Source organism: Eulemur rufifrons, chromosome 1 (assembly GCF_041146395.1).
Source record: "Eulemur rufifrons isolate Redbay chromosome 1, OSU_ERuf_1, whole genome shotgun sequence".
Taxonomy (NCBI): Eukaryota; Metazoa; Chordata; class Mammalia; order Primates; family Lemuridae; genus Eulemur; species Eulemur rufifrons.
The window spans coordinates 17,671,849-17,689,268 of NC_090983.1; the positions used below are offsets into that span (position 1 = coordinate 17,671,849).

Sequence of the window (17,420 nt, forward strand, 5' to 3'; positions counted from 1 at the left end):
GGAATAAATTCAGCAAATAGACACTAAGTTCATTGATATTAACAGCTGCTGTCTGCTGAGTCCCTAGTATATGTTATCTCATTTTATTCTGCACTAGCATTTGCTATTCCTATTTTATGGTTGGGAAAATTTGTGGTTTGAGAAGGTAAGTTACAAATTAGTAAGTGACAGAGTTGGCTCCTCATTTCTATACCTGGGATCCTTTATCTTTATATACTACCTTTTCTAGTTTTTCTAGTTGAGCCATTTAGGCAGAGGCAATGTTTAATGATTTCTAATTTATTAAATTGTAAGCAAGAATCCATTTTGGAGGCAGTGTTTTTAGAGGCTTGGAGATAGTATAAATAAAATTTGGGCCGGGCGCGGTGGCTCACGCCTGTAATCCTAGCACTCTGGGAGGCCGAGGTGGGCGGATCGTTTGAGCTCAGGAGTTCGAGACCAGCCTGAGCAAGAGCGAGACCCCATCTCTACTAAAAATAGAAATTATATGGACAGCTAAAAATATATATAGAAAAAATTAGCCGGGCATGGTGGTGCATGCCTGTAGTCCCAGCTACTCGGGAGGCTGAGGCAGGAGGATCGCTTGAGCTCAGGAGTTTGAGGTTGCTGTGAGCTAAGCTGACGCCACGGCACTCACTCTAGCCTGGGCAACAGAGTGAGACTCTGTCTCAAAAAAAAAATAAATAAATAAAATTTGGTTTAGAAATTTTAGATGATTGCATATTTATGTATATATAAGACACTATTTGATAATATTCTCTGCTATCAACTTGCTGACTTCTGGTAAAGCTAGTTTGAAGAGTCTTAGACATCTCATCATCACTGTTTTTCATTTTTAAGTATTAAAAGTTCATTCAGGAAACCTGTGTATTTGTCAAAGATAAAATTAGTAAAGAGTCTTTCTAGGAATGGTAATGTTATAAACAGTAGGTGGTTCTTAGGAAGAGAGGTTTTTTTTTTGTTTGTTTGTTTGTTTGTTTTCCCTAGAGATTAAGTGATTTTTCTCAAATACTGTAATTCTGAAGGTTGAACTACTTTGATTATTCTTAAATTTTTTATGTATTTACTGTTGTCTATACATATAGATATGCTTATACTGCTGACTGTTAGAAGGAATCATCTGGTGATATACTTTGATATTTTGGAGGAACTCCGTTCTAAGACGTGGAGTCAGATGACTGAAAATATTTTTTTACTTATATTTGAAATGTAAAACCCATTACCATTCATGAAGGAAGAATCAAGACTTTAATGGTGAATGCAGTCACATTGAGAATGGAATCTTTCTTATTCCCAGTTGGCATGTCTTTAGTGGCAGCAGTGTGGTTGTGAATGGTACAAAATGTAGAATTTAGGTACTAATAGATGTAGGTACTGGACACATGGCAAAGAAGGGAAGATGCACAGAAGAAATTAAAGGTGGTTAGAAATTATTTTAATCACTAAAAAATTGTAACTTTCTATCTTTTTTCTTCCTTAGAACCTATCAAGTGAAAGTGTATTTTTGCTTTTTAATTTGGCTAGAAGCAATTTATTTTTAAAGAAAATATGTCTCCTCTGAAGATACATGGTCCTATCAGAATCCGAAGTATGCAGACTGGGATTACAAAGTGGAAAGAAGGATCCTTTGAAATTGTGGAAAAAGAGAATAAAGTCAGCCTAATAGTTCACTACAATACTGGAGGAATTCCAAGAATATTTCAGGTATTACCAAACTTTGATTTGGAATAGATCTTGAATCAGATTCTTTAGTAAATAGGTGTTCTGTACCATAGTAAACATCACAATACCCCTCCTAGATTAATACTAATATTTCTTGCTTCTTATTTCCAGGACAGTAATACTTTTGTGTACATGTTTTATGAATTATTCAGCAGCATTGTTACTGGCTTATGATAAAGAGCAGGAAATAGTCACCATAATTGTAAAGAAAACTGGTAGGAGGAAGCTGAGAAGAGTTTGGACACACTATATCTAAGCTATTTTAAAAACCACATTTGGATAACTTTAGTTATTCCTTTTTTTCTTAACATATATGATGGATTCATCACTATTTAGTGTTAGTTTTTAATAGAATTTATTAGTATCTTCTAAAAGCCAATGTCTGCTTCCTAAATAATCCTGCCAAAGTTTGTGGTATGGATCATACAAGGATGATTGTTCAAGGTTATCTTTATAGGTATTTTCTTCTAACTGTAAACTTTTGAAGGATCCTCATTTTATCATTGCAAAAACTAGTTAATTTTGTTTTCACATCTATGCTGCTTTTCTTATGCAACCAAGAGTTACTTATTTTGCTATAAATTGAACTTGAGAACATAATGTCTTACATTTTTTGCAGTTTAGGATCTTGCATTTGTCAGTTAGATCATATAAAAGTGTAATATTCTTTCTGAACTAAAATAATCTATTGAACAATATGTAACTTTATGCTTGAGGACCTGATCTGAGATAAAGTATCCATTTGTCTTTTTTTTTGTTTGTTTTGTTTTTGTTTTTTTGTTTTTGTTTTTGTTTTTTGTTTTTTTTTTTTGAGACAGAGTCTCACTCTGTTGCCCAGGCTAGAGTGAGTGCCATGGCGTCAGCCTAGCTCACAGCAACCTTAAACTCCTGAGCTCAAGCGATCCTCCTGCCTCAGCCTCCCGAGTAGCTGGGACTACAGGCATGCACCACCATGCCCGGCTAATTTTTTCTATATATATTTTTAGCTGTCCATATAATTTCTTTCTATTTTTAGTAGAGATGGGGTCTCGCTCTTGCTCAGGCTGGTCTCGAACTCCTGAGCTCAAACAATCCGCCCACCTCGGCCTCCCAGAGAGCTAGGATTACAGGCGTGAGCCACCGCGCCCAGCCCTCCATTTGTCTTTGTTTTTGAACTGTGAAAATAAATTGTTATGGTATCATATATCAAAGGTGTTTTTAAATAAGTTGGAGGTGGTGATGGAAACAATAGTAGTTTGTCACATACGTATATCTACTAATTACTTATCTCAACAAAAGAAAGATTTTTCCAAATAGACTCGCTTTTTTTTTTTTGAGATAGGGCCTTACTCTGTCACCCAGGCTGAAGTACAGTGATGTGATCACAGGTCACTGCAACCTTGAACTCCTAGACTCAAGCAGTCCTCCTGCGTCAGCCTCCTATAGCTGGGACTACAGGCATGCACTACCATGCCTGGCTAATTTTTCTTATTTTTTGCAGAGATGAGGTCTCACCGTATTGCCCATGCCAGTCTCAAAACTCTGGCCTCAAGTGATCCTCCCGCCTCAGCCTCCCAAAATGCTGAGATTACAGGCTTGAGCCACTACACCTGGCTGTGGCTCCTTCTTTTCAGTCCTCAGTCCAAGTTGGCACAGAGGAAATATTCAAATACTTCAGCACACATAGACCTTTAGGAGTATGACCTGCAATTCCAGCCTTATCTCAGTTCTAGATCAGTTTACATTCAACATCCACTTATTAACCATCTACAGGTTACTGTGCTGAGAGCTAAGAGTACAGAGTTGAATGAGACATCATTCCCCTCAAACTTACGAGTAACCAAATACATTCTCAGCTATAAAAATATTTCGAAGATACTGAAGTAACCTAAGCAAGTGGTTTGTGCTAGGAAAATTTAGAGGATAAATAAGAGTTTGCTAAACATAGTGGAGGTAAAGGTGGAAGTGATTTCCATACATGGACAAAACATGCAAGTGTGAATCAACACTCAAGGACCAGAAAGTTATTTTAAAATAAATGGACAGTGGGGAGTGAGTGGCAGAAATAGAGGCTGAATAGCTAGGTAGGAACTAGATCTTGATGTTTCTTGTTTGTCATAATGGAAGTTCAGGTTCTTTGGAGCCAAGAATCCCAAATTCACATACCTCTGGGGGCTAGGCAGATGACTTTATTTCAGCAGATAGTGGGAGAATAAGAAGGACATGTAGGAGGTTATTGTGGGAGTTTAGATGAAGGATGAAAGTCCTAAACAAAGGAAAAGGTAGGGGAAGAAGCAAGAGGAGGAAAAAATTTCAAGAAAACATTAGATTTGAGAGTTGAGGAAGAAAATAGTATGGGGAGATACCCAAGTTTCTGAGTGGTTGGCAGTCCCTTTTTATATCTTTTGTGATAGGAAGCAGAGGGGAAGAATCGGAGTGTGAGTATTGGGAGAGGTGAGTTATCTGAGTTATTAGGCATTAAGAAAGTAAACAGGACTGGAGGAGCTCCAACAGAGAGGTCTGGACTTAAGATACAGAAAGAGTTGGAAGTCTTTACCATATGGGCAGTTACTGAAATCATGGGGCTGAATGGGCTTTTCAGTAGTTGAAGTAATCAAGGTCAAGATTAGTCTCATCTTGTGTGTTAAAGAACAAACTTTTCTTGTTATATTTAGCTTTAATATTTAAAAAGTGGTAAATTGACTGAAATAACGCCTTTATGTTATCTGTTTTCCTTTTGCATGCTAAACTTCTCATTTAAATATTATGGAGTTAAAACCTCTAAAACTAGTTATTGTGTTTTTGTAAAAAATGTCTACTCAAGGACATTATTTTAAGACCTAATTTAAAGCTAAAAAGCTTCACTTTCCAAACATAATTTAAAATTTTAACATAAACTGTTAAAATTGTTTTTCATGCTTATCTAAAAATTATGAAAATATTACTTTGTGCTGTTTGGAGGATATGTCTTCAGCGAAAGGCAGCTTTAGAAACCTTTATATATGCCTGCTGAGAGAGAACCTTAGAGAATAGGCTGTCTGACTGTAGGAATTATTTAGATCATAAACTATAAGATTTATTAATTTAGCCTTGGAAAAATTTCATTTAAGCGAAAATTAAAGTTACTGCTTCATAGCACACTTCCAACATCTGGGAGAGTCTGCTCTAAGATGAATGCTTGAATCAGTTCTGGGGAGGAGTATTAGTAAGCTAGGAGAATTCCAGCGTGCACAGGATCTTTTGATTGAATGAAAGTTAAGTGAGTCTGCTTAGACAATTAAAGAAAAAAGGACGTGTTCTTATATTGGTAAAGGTTTATTTTTTATGTGTTTTTGAGAGTTTGGAATTCTTTTCAGGATTGTAGCTTGGATTAATATATACTTTTACATTATAGGTACCTAAACGATTTGCCAAATATCATATAAGTTTTTGTTTAAAAAGAAAGAAAAAGACTCTAATCCAATTTTGTTTTCTAAGCTGGTAATGGTGTGCCTATCTAGGCTCTGAAAATTAGTGTTTACTCACTACTTTTTATCCTCTACAACTATATTTGAAAATGTGAGATTCCCTAATAAGATCAAGTGTGAGGATTACTCTGTAAGATGAATTTTATTAGTAATAGTAGAGTGTTCACTTAACATCATTGATAGGTTCTTGAAAACTGACTTTAAGTGAAATGGTGGATAATAAAACCAGTTTTTTCTTTATCAATGTTATAATGAAATGACATTGAAGGAAATTATGTTATTCGAGGACCTGCTATATGTCCTTTTCCTTAAACTTGCAGTTTCTAAGAACCAATTGATGATATTAAGTGAAAACTTGGTGGATGTGTTTGCATCTCCTAAAAGGTAAATCTTTGATTAAATGTATCAAGAAATGGAAACTCCTTTTGGTTGAAAAAAATTTAATTACTGTGGGTAAGAGTGAGATATGTAACTTGGAAAGTATAAAGTTTAGTATTCATTGTACAAATGATACTTTGTTATCATGCTTTTGATGATAAGATAATTTCCCTTTTGTCTTGATCAGCTAAGTCATAACATTAAAAATGTGGTGCTTCGACCCAGTGGAACAAAACAAAGCCGCCTAATGTTAACTCTACAAGATAACAGTTTCTTGTCTATTGACAAAGTACCAAGTAAGGATGCAGAGGAAATGAGGTTGTTTCTAGATGCAGTCCATCAAAACAGACTTCATGCAGGTGAGCACTAATTGTCCCAGGGTCTAACATTATCAATTTTAAAAGAATATGACTAGGCTGGATGTGGTGGCTCATGGCTGTAATCCTAGCACTCTGGGAGGCTGAGGTGGGAGGATTGCTTGAGGCCAGGAGTTTGAGACCAGCTTGAGAAAGAGTGAGACCCCATCTCTATAAAAAATAGGAAAACGAGCAGGGCGTGGTGATGCACGCCCCTAGTCCCAGCTACTCAGGAGGCAGAGGCAAGAGAACCGCTCGAGCCTGGGAGTTTGAGATTGTAGTGAGCTATGATGACACTACTGCACTCTAGCCTGGGCAACAGAGCAAGACCCTGTCTTAAAAAAAAAAAAAGAATATGACTGTATTACAGACCAATATTCTTCATGAATATTGTATTGATATAAAAGTCCAACAAAATACTAGTGAACTGAATTCAATGGCACATTAATGCAAGCAGGATTTCTAGAATGCAGGGATGGTTCGTCATATGAAAATTAATCTGTGTGATACACTACGTCGACAGAATGAAGGACAAAAACCACATTATCATTTCAATTGTTGTAGAAGAAGCATTTGACAAAGTTCAACATCCTTTCATAATGAAAAAACACTCAACCAACTAGGAGTAAAGGGAAACTACCTCAACATAATAAAGGCCATATATGAAAAACCCATAGCTAACATCATACTCAATAATGAAAAACTGGAAGCTTTTTCTCTAAGATCAATAACAAGGCAAGGATGCCTGTTCTTGCCACTTGTATTCAATTTAGTACCAGAAGCCTTAGCTAAAGCAGTTATGCAAGAAAAAGAAATAACAGAATCCAAATTAGAAAGGAAGAAGTAAAATCATTTCTATTTGTAGATAACTTGATTTTATATGTAGAAAACCCTTAAGATTCCAAAAAGAATATGACTAGAAAAAGGAGGAGGATTACATTTCGGGGATAGGCATTGTGGCGTACACCTGTAGTCCCAGCTACTTGGGAGGCTGAGGCAGGAGGACTGCTTGAGCCAGGGAGTTTGAGGTTGCAGTGAGCTATGATGACACTACTGCACTCTAGCCTGGGCAGTAGAGCAAGATCCTATCTCAAAAGAAGAAAAAAGTTACAATTGGGAAGTTACCTGTTATATAAATCTTAGGGACTTGCCTATGTGTATGAAATTTATAGCTAAGGTTGTGAAAATGAGTCCTATAAAAAAAATCAGTATGATCATATTCCTCTCTCCCCCCCAACCCCTTTCATTTAAAATGTGTTCTGATTTTTTTGTTGTTAAATACAGAGTCTTGCTCTGTCACTCAGGCTAGAGTGTAGTGGTGTGTGATCATAGTTCACTGCAACCTCGAACTCCTGGGTGATCCTTCTGCCTCAGCCTCCCAAGAAGCTAGGTGTGCCCGACTAATTTTTTTTTTAATTGTTTTGTAGAGATGGGTTCTTGCTATGTTGCCCAGGGTGGTCTCGAACTCCTGGCCTCAAACAATCCTGCCTCAGCCTCCGACAGTGCTAAGATTATAGGCGTGAACCACTGTGCCCAGCTGCAAAAATGTATTGATAGGCATCTTTTTAGGAATAATCTGTTATTTGAAAATGAGTTTTCAGGAGTAATTACTCTGTGATTCTGCCTGTGTACATGTCAAATAAATTTTATGCTTTTTCTCAAAAAAAAAAAAAAAAGTTTTCCACTATTCATCTCTAGCTGTTGTCGATATTTACTATTACTAACATTTTATAGTTGACAAACTATTACTTGAGTTTTCCAACTTAAATATAACACATCAAAAACATTAGAAAATGAAGGTGTAGCAGTGCTACCTTGGTTGTATTTAGTTAATTTCTCCATTTGACATGCTGTTCTCCTTGTAAAATAAAACCTTTTTGTGGTTGTTTGCCATTTAGTACCTACTCATTTGTTCATGCCATTAAATCTGAGCTATGTCAGTTTATTAAACTATTGAATTTTATTACTTTTTTCTTTTTTTCCCTTAAACCTGGCTTAAAGTATAAAGAATTTTAGAATGAAAAAATTGAGTACTATTTAAAATTCTTAGACTATGTCAAGGACTATGTCTATATTGCTGTTTTTGTTTTATCCCATTATACCCATAATAGTAATTGAATCACTGTCTTAAGAATTGAAAAGGATGTCTTTAAATACATTGGAAGTGGAAAGCACAGTATGTTGTCTGGCGACCCAAGTTTGAACAACATGGCATAATGGAAAAATAGAGGCTGTAGACCTAAACAGATTTGGTTTGAAATTCTAGCTCTGCTTATTATTTCCTGTGTGGTTTTAGGCAAGTCACTTAACAGTTTTAGTCTCCTTATCTCTAAAATGAAGGTTATGTCACCTTAATTTTGAGTCTTTTTAAAGAATGAGTGCCCATAAATGTCAAGCATGACTTCACATGCTAAGCACTCAGTAATTCATTGCTGTTATTAGAGGAGCTAGCTGTGGGCTTAATTCCAACTCATTCTATAATCTTGGACAAGCCATTTTAATCTTGGGTTTAGTTGCCTTAGTTGCCCAAAGATGATATCATATACTTTGAAGAGACCAGAGTAATGTAATGAATATAAAAATACTTTGAAAAGTATAAAACATTTAATATATAGTGTGACATTCCGAATCAGTGGAAAAAAGACCAATATTTGACAGTGTTATTCAAAAACAGGACAACTAACCAACCATTTAAGAAGATAGTAAAGCTGGATCCTTATGTCCTTTCATCTAATTAGATTTCACGTTGATCCCAGAGATGTGAATGTAAAAACATAAAATATTAAAAATGCACGTAAAAATGATAGAAGTATTATTAAAAGAGGAGAGTGGATTTTAACATAATCTCTAGATGGAAAAGACCTGTCTGGGTATTACATAAAAACTACAATAAATAGAGGGACAGATTGATAACTCAGACTTTGTAAAAAAAAATTTAGATAATTTCTGCAGCAAGGAAAAAAGACAAAGAAAATATCAGCCAGAGTGACAGAGTTAACACCGTGAATATAAAACTACCTATTTTGCAAATTTGTAAGAAAAAAGACAACCCAGTAGAGAAATGGACAAAAAATTGCAAATAGGGAATTCAGGAAGAAAAATATATGGCTATAATAATGAAAAATTCTCAACTTTACCAATAATTAAACTCAGTTTGTTACTATCATATTGGCAACAGTATGAGCGGAGGCGATAAACTCTCATATACTTAGTAGGAGCTTAGGGATTTTTTTTGAGGAGTATGTGATAATGTCAGTTTAGTTTAAAATTGTATGTCCTTTAACCTAGCAATTGTTATTCTAAGTAGTTTATCCCCAAAAAATCATTCCATTAGTACTAGAAGATATGTGAAAGGATATTAAGCATTGTTTGCAATTTTGAAAAGTTAAAACATTCCAGATGATTGTCAGTGGGAAATTGGCTAACCAAATTAAAGTGTAAAATATTTTTAAAGCATACAAATTCATATTTATACAGTGCCTCGAATGTTCTTTAAACCAACAGTAATTTCTTTGCAGTAGAAGCCATTTATTCTGCTTGATAAACTTTTACTTGTAAAGAATGCTTTGGAGTATATGTTATTAGCGATATATGCCTGTCACTGTTTCTGACATGTTTCCTTGGCATCCAGTATTAGTGTACATGCCATCGATACACAGTGACAAACTTTTTTCCATAGTGTTAATTACCAAGTATTTATAGAGGAGAATTTCTGGCATTTTCTTTTTTTCTTTTTCTTTCTGGATGCATTTTTAGACAGACATTTTGTTTTTGCTTTGTGAATTTTATCCTTCTATTAAATTTATTTTCAGATTATTGTGTTATTTAATTTTTTTCTTGAGATTCTAGCTCTAAATTTTAGTTACTATACATCAGATGTATATTTTATCAGAAAGAATTGGTCAGTAGGCACTTTGATTTATTTTATCTTTTTCCTGCTGTTCCAGTTCTTCAATATTATCTAAAATAATAATGATAGATCTTTTTATTACAGTGAGTGATTTGGGAATTTTTTGTTTATTTGTTTTTTGTCATCAGCCATGAAACCTTCTCAGGGGTCTGGTAGTTTTGGAGCCATTCTGAGCAGTAGGACCTCGCAGAAGGAAACCAATAGGCAGCTTTCTTATTCAGACAATCAGGTATGTTCATTTGAATCTTTTTGGCTTTTTAAAAGAAAAATGATAGTCATAAATAGACATCGTATAAGGTAGTTGAAGGAAGTAGAATTTAGACTGTAACACCTAATGTTTTTGGCATTGTCACAATGGTATTTTCTATATAACTGAAATTTATTGGTTTAGCTATCTCAATCTCTTCAATTATTTTTATGAAAATCTTTCTAAGATTGGTCACATTCTTCCCTTTTTACATACAGTTTTACTAAACACAACTTAACCTTTGCTTGATGCCTCATGGTCATCATTATGAACCACAGTATAGTTTTTAAAAGCATGGCTTTGGAGTTAGATGTAGGTTCAAGACTTGGTGCTGCCACTTACTAGCTATGGGTCATTGGGGAAGTTCCTCAAGTATCCGGAGCCTCAGTACCCATATGTAAAATTGAAACAGCAATAATATTTCAAGGGTTGTTATGAGCTAATGCAGGTAAAAGTGTTTAGCCCACTGTATATATAGACTGTATACTATCAGCTGTATAAATGCTTGCTGGTATGATTTCTTTAATGCCCTTTGGGTCTATCCTAAATTATAAACTTTGCCTTTACACTACATGATAACAGACTGTTTTGTTGAGGTCTTCTGTTTGCTTTTTAAATAGTTTTTCTGGCTGGGCGCAGTGGCTCACCCTGTAATCCTAGCACTGTGGGAGGCCGAGGCCGGAGGATTGCTTGAGGTCAGGAGTTCGAGACCAGCCTGAGCAAGAGCGAGACCCCCATCTCTACTAAACATGAAAAGAAATTAGCCAAACAACTAAAAATAGAAAAAATTAGCTGGGCATGGTGTCACATGCCTGTAGTCCCAGCTATTTGGGAGGCTGAGGCAGAAGGATTGCTTGAGCCCAGGAGTTTGAGGTTGCTGTGAGCTAGGGTAACGCCACGGCACTCTAGCCCAGGCAACGAGTGAGACTCTGTGTCAAAAAATAAATAAATAGTTTTTCTTTCATAAATCTTATTCAGCCAGCTGTGAGACTTGCTCTGCATCAGTAAATAATCTTACCACAATTTAGCAGTCCTTATGTCTCTTTTAATTTGTTTTGCAAAGGGAAGCCAGGCATAAAATAAGAGAAACTTTGAAGCCCTTTTGTAAGTAAATTTATGAGTTTTCTTTGGCTGTACAAAGAGGTCATTACTTTGTGCATTTACCACATAAAGCAATAAATAAGATTTCATTTTTGTTAGATCCTTTTTATAGGTTAGATTTTTGGGGAGACATTTTTATTAAGTATGATTGATGCACAGTAAATTGTACATATTTAAACATACTTGACATGTTTTGGCTTATGTATACATCTTTAAAGTCATCACCATAGTCAACATGGTGAACATAGTCGTAGCCTTTAAAAATTTCCTTATCCTCCTTTGTAATCCTTCTCTCTGGTCCCTATCTGGAAGTAATCACTGATTTGCTTTCTGTCACTATAGATCAGGTTGTATTTTCTGGAGTTTCATGTAGATGGAATCAGTGTGTAATTTTTGGGAAGGAGAGGAGTCTGGCTTCCTTCACTTAACATAATAGAGGGTATTGTACATATTAAGGATACATACTGATTTCTGAAACATTTATTTTGGTATTATTAAATGTATATATAATAGATTTTTTTTTTTTTTTTTTTTTGAGACAGAGTCTCACTTTGTTGCCCAGGCTAGAGTGAGTGCCGTGGCGTCAGCCTAGCTCACAGCAACCTCAAACTCCTGGGCTCAAGGGATCCTCCTGCCTCAGCCTCCCGAGTAGCTGGGACTACAGGCATGCACCACCATGCCCGGCTAATTTTTCTACATATATATATATTTTTAGTTGTCCATATAATTTCTTTCTATTTTTAGTAGAGACGGGGTCTCGCTCTTGCTCAGGCTGGTCTCGAACTCCTGACCTTGAGCGATCCACCCGCCTCGGCCTCCCAGAGTGCTAGGATTACAGGCGTGAGCCACCGCGCCCGGCCTATAATAGATTTTGATGTGAAATATTTCTTAGTATGGGGTCATGGTCACAATTTTGAAAAGATGCAAAACCATATAGTATGTTATTTATATAACAGAAAGAATAAAATATTGATTTGTATTTACATGGCAAAACAAGGGAAGAATACTTATAAGGGCTAGGAGAATGGGAAGTGGAAGAACTGGGTGGATGGGGAGGAGGGATAGTGAGACTTCTCATTGTCTATGGCTTTTAAAATTACTTTGATTTGTGAACCTTGAAAATTTATCACCCATTTGAAAATAAATTTAACTTTTTAAAACATTCATCCAGATAATCTTAGGAGTTTTTATATTTCCTACCTAAGATTGTAATTCTGTAAAAAGAAAGTAATTTGGACATATTTTCCATAGAGAAACCACATAGCTCTTAATATAGAGATATAAAACTTTACTGGCAGAATGTTTGTGTAAAGCACTATTTCCCAACTAATGTTTACATTGCTGTATTCTCTCTGAATGTTCTCACTGTGTCTTTAGGGTAGATTCTTTGATTCATCTTTTGTCAGTGGACTCTCTCTCCCCTTCCTTCTTCCCTTCATTACATATATGTATTTCATTCCTCCAAACTAGAACCCCCTCAAGAGTCATATGACTATTTTGTTGATTACACAGGACTTGGTATTTAAATTGTGACTAGCAAATGTCACTTTCGCTCCTTCTTAACTTAAAATCATAATTGGATATTTTTTCCTCCAAAGATTAATTTTCATACTGGTCACTAGAACCATGTCTTTCTGTGTCTTTTTTTAAATTAGTAATTCAGAGCAGGGTTCTTGTCTTCTGCCTCCAGGTGTGCTGTAAAATTTTTAAGTTTACAAGAATGCTATAGGAAAATAAGTATCAAGCTCAATTTCTCACACTGACTATACATTAGAATCACCTGGAGTGCTTTGAAGAAAACAATACTGATGAATGAGCCTCACCCCAGACCAATTAGGTTAGAATCTCAGAGGTGTGTCTTCATTTGTATTTTTAAAGCTCCTCATGTGACAGTCACTGGTCTAGATGTATTCCAATTAATTTGGAGATTTAACTATCTCAAACTTTATTCTTACAGGCCTCTTCAAAAAGAGGAAGTTTAGAAACTAAAGATGATATGCCATTACGAAAAGTTCTTGGTAATCCAGGTAGAGGATCAATTAAAACTGTAGCAGGAAGTGGAATAGCTGTTACCCGGACGGTTCCTTCTTTGACAGCTACATCAACACCTCTCAGATCAGGATTACTAGAAAATCGGTAGGAAAGACTTTTATTTTCCTTATTCATTAGCTTTACCTGTTTATAAATGTCTTTTAGGCCTTTTAGAAAGATCAGTAATTTGAAGAAAAGGAAGTATAGAGCACATTTTTGGTAGATCATTATAAATATTTGTCATATATAGTTTATGTCAATGATGTGGATTGAGCATGCAGATATATAGTATGTTAATTTAACACATTAACTGCCATGTGAGTTGTATTGAACTCATGCTAGTTTTGATCTTGGGGTCTCGTGAAGCATATGTAACTCACATGTCTCTTCACCTTGGGAGCAGTGAGAACTATTTTTCAAGTTGCATATAACACACACAGAAAATAATAAAAAATGATTTTTTCTTTAAGTTAGAAAGGATCGTTTTGTTTTTGAAGTTTTTATTCTATTTCTGTAATAAAACACCATGGCCCCAAGGAAAAAAATTTTTTTTTCTAGTGTGGCAGTCAGTGTGTTAAATATGGTGTAGAGAATTAGATAACAGTAGTCATAGTGCCTGTCCTTAGGTATGTTGGTTTATAATTTTTAATAGTATTAATTATGACTTTTTAAAATAACCTTTTTTCCTTCTGCTCTCCATAGGACTGAAAAGAGGAAAAGAATGCTGTCATCTGGCTCAGAGTTGAGTGAGGATTACCCTAAGGAAAATGATTCATCATCGTAAGTTGCTTTAAGAGCCTTTATGGCACTAGATCAGTGTATCTTATACTGATAATTATAACCACTGGGGAATATTGGGGGAATGGTGTTTAATTTATGAGAATTCCAAAGATAGAAGAGCAGAATTTAAAGCGTTTTGATGACAGTAAACTGTAGGCTCAACAGAGAGGGAATTTGGCCACTGCTATTGCTTTGATCATTTCATTGCATTTTCCCTATCCTGCCTTTTTTTTTTTTGAGACAGAGTCTCACTCTGTTGCCCAGGCTAGAGTGAATGCCGTGGCGTCAGCCTAGCTCACAGCAACCTCAAATTCCTGAACTCAAGCGATCCTCCTGTCTCAGCCTCCCGAGTAGCTGGGACTACAGGCATGTGCCACCATGCCCGGCTAATTTTTTCTATATATATATTTTTAGCTGTCCATATAATTTCTTTCTATTTTTATTAGAGATGGGGTCTCGCTCTTGCTCAGGCTGGTCTCGAACTCCTGAGCTCAAACGATCCGCCCACCTCGGCCTCCCAGAATGCTAGGATTACAGGCGTGAGCCACCACGCCCGGCCCCTATCCTGCCTTTTTTTATGTGCAATAATTAGGGGAAGAATAGAGCTGAAGAACTCTAAACAAGTGTTTCTTGCAGGCTGCTGTTTTAAGTGTGAACCCCTTCCTTCTTTCTTCTTTTTATGCTTAATTTTAAAATTTTTATTCTTTCTTGCTTTACTCATGTAAAAAGTCAGCCTAGGGGTAAAAGGTTGTGAGCCTACATGGGTTCTAGGAAAGGAGCATTAACGTTTCAGAGATGTTTTCTTGGTTGAACAAAAGGGAATAGTTCTGTAGCAGGACAGTCGCCAGCTCATAATCCTCTTCCTCATCATGTGAGGATTTTTTTTTTTTTTTGTCTTCTGGAGGAGTAAACTTATTACATAGTTAATACCTCAGACAATACCTTAACAGAAATCAGCTGATAGTCATTTAACTGGTATTTGAGGTCAGGGGATCACCAGAAAGGAGTTGGGAAAAAGCCAAAGAAATTTTATATTAATTGGTTTACTGCTGTAACAGGTATAAAAGTCTGGGTAGGTAATAGGACTGGTATCTGAAACTATAGTCACCCTGGACTCAGATTCCTTCTATCTTGTTGATCTACCATCCTTAACAAGTAGCTTTCATTTTGTGGACACTCTCCACTCTCATGTTTCCATTCCTACTAGAGGAAAGGAGCAAAAGGAGGGCATACTGCTTTAGGCTGGAAATTGGACACACTGCTTTTGTGCATATCACAATGGCCAGAACTTAGTCACATAATTATATCAAGTAATGAGAAAGTATGAGAAATACGCCTGACCAAAATTTGACTCTTATGGCAGAAGGGTACAATGTTTATTTGGGGACAACTATCTGCTTATCCCTCTGGCCACTGAAATACCCCATTCACCATTCTTCCTGTACATAGAACACCCTTACCCCCATACTAATGGAGACAGGTTCCAAGTTTCATGTGAACATCATATCTACCTCAGAGTCTAGGATCTCCAGGTGATCCTTCTCTCTGGGTGCAGTCTTCTCTATAAGGTCCAAATGTGCCTTGAACCATGCTCCTCATTGTCTCATGCCTAAAAACTAAAAGGCAAGTTAATCTACATTGCCCACTCCCAAGCGCATGTACATGTCATTATACATAGCCAGAGTAGTGACAGGATAACCACAATAAAAATGTCCGTTAAAAAAGATAAGAATAGGAAACTGGAGGAACCTCTGGTCTATAGCAGTGTTAAAATCTGGCTAGGTAGAAATTGTGAGAACAGTGAAGGCAGAGGAATAAGTTCCTGTTTAGCTCCTCTGGCCGTCTGGTTCTGTTCTCTGGGAGAAATGCCCTTCTTCACTGTACTCCATAGATCCCTGGCTTTGTCCTCTGGTAAGTTTTCCTTGTCTGTTTTCTTTGAAGCCCATCACCAAAGGATTTTGAAGACTATGTTCTTCCTTAGGGCCACATAACTTTTGTAGCTTACTTATGCAAGTTTGGAAGTGTCCAGAAGTTTGAAAGATTCTTTAAAGTTAAAGCAAGCATGCTTTTACAGGCTTGAGAAAGTTGGGGCCAATATTTTTTATTTCGTTTTTTTTGTTTATTTGTTTGTTTCAATACACTTTTTTTATTTTGGAATAATTTTAGATTTTTAAAAAAGTTGGAAAGATAATATAGACTGTCCTTGTAGGCTCCTTACCCAGTTTCCCCTAGTGCTAATATCAAAGTTGTTTTTTGACAAAACTGCTTCTCTAGTTAACTCTTATCATTGCCTCAGTTTGAGAATCAGAACAGTTAGATTTTTTTGACCCCGTATGGTCTCAGATTATTATCAGATAATTTTGATTCTAGGCTATTGGCACAGAGAGCTGTGTTTCTTTCCATCCATGATTAATCTAGCTTGAATTCATCTGTCTTGACTAGGGCCATTCTGAAAGCAATAAGAAACAGTAACACAAGCCAGTGTCCTTAATTGTCTTAATCTTTTCTCTTTAGAGCTATAGGTTCAGTGAGTATGAGGTCTGCCTTTCAAGATATTACAGATGACAGTTTTTATCAAATATTTTGCTGAGGCATAACAATGATCACCAGCTTTCCAGTTTGTAATATCTGTGTCTTTATCCTCTACCTTCCTACTAAACCAGTGTCGCATATTTTAAGTTTGTTATGGCAGCACCCCACTTTTAGTAACAAAATTTATGTATTCAAGGGCTAGTTGTAGGGAACAAAATTCACTCTAGCTAATAATTTACACACAAAGGTATTTGCACACAATGAGTATTAAATGGCTTACAGAATCATTAGGAGAGCTGAAAAGATGGGCTCTAAATTAAGTTTTCAGGAATGATTTTGAGAGCCATGCCCCAGAGCAGGTCTCCAAAGATGTTTCTGGCTATTCTATCGTGAAGCCAACATCTGAATTGGAAGCTGTTATGAAAACTGTCATCTTTGGAACCATACTGCCACTGCCAAGATTGGAAATCCTATACAGAAAAACCAAGATGATATTTAGCATTAGAAATAGCAGAACAGTAAGCCCTCTGCCTTACACTTTCCAGATCTTGCATGTAATAGCCTTATTTTAAATCTCATCCAGAACATAAACTAGGAAATGTAGGGTTTTTTTCTTTTTTTTTTTGAAAGCATTTTTGTTTCTATACAACATGGAAGTACACTAGAAGGTGGCCGTAGTGGACTGTTGCATGCTAGTCCACCACATTCGCCACACTTTTGAGAAGTCCTAGTTCCACTTGGAATTTTATCTGATGAGCACTATGTTACTGAGGCTGGAACTCCAGGGTTTTCCCAACTTGAGGCAAGGAAGTTAGGCTTTCATATTCCCTGCTGGACAGTCTTTGGTTACCAGCTGCCCTGGTAGGTTTTGGCTCTGTCCAGGGGAGCAAAATGTTTTAAGTAACTCAGATGTAGTC

General features: G+C 36.2%; 1 protein-coding gene across 1 annotated transcript in view; it reads left to right on the top strand.

Moving 5' to 3' along the window:
* The first annotated feature begins 1,548 nt into the window (after window positions 1-1,548).
* The window catches only part of USP37 (ubiquitin specific peptidase 37), a 76,005-nt gene continuing 60,133 nt past the window's right edge, over window positions 1,549-17,420 (top strand). Inside the window, exons 1-5 of the mRNA XM_069467157.1 lie at window positions 1,549-1,704; window positions 5,734-5,905; window positions 9,941-10,041; window positions 13,118-13,296; window positions 13,894-13,971. Coding sequence (XP_069323258.1) covers window positions 1,549-1,704; window positions 5,734-5,905; window positions 9,941-10,041; window positions 13,118-13,296; window positions 13,894-13,971 — 686 coding nt within the window. The remainder of the gene's footprint in view (window positions 1,705-5,733; window positions 5,906-9,940; window positions 10,042-13,117; window positions 13,297-13,893; window positions 13,972-17,420) is intronic.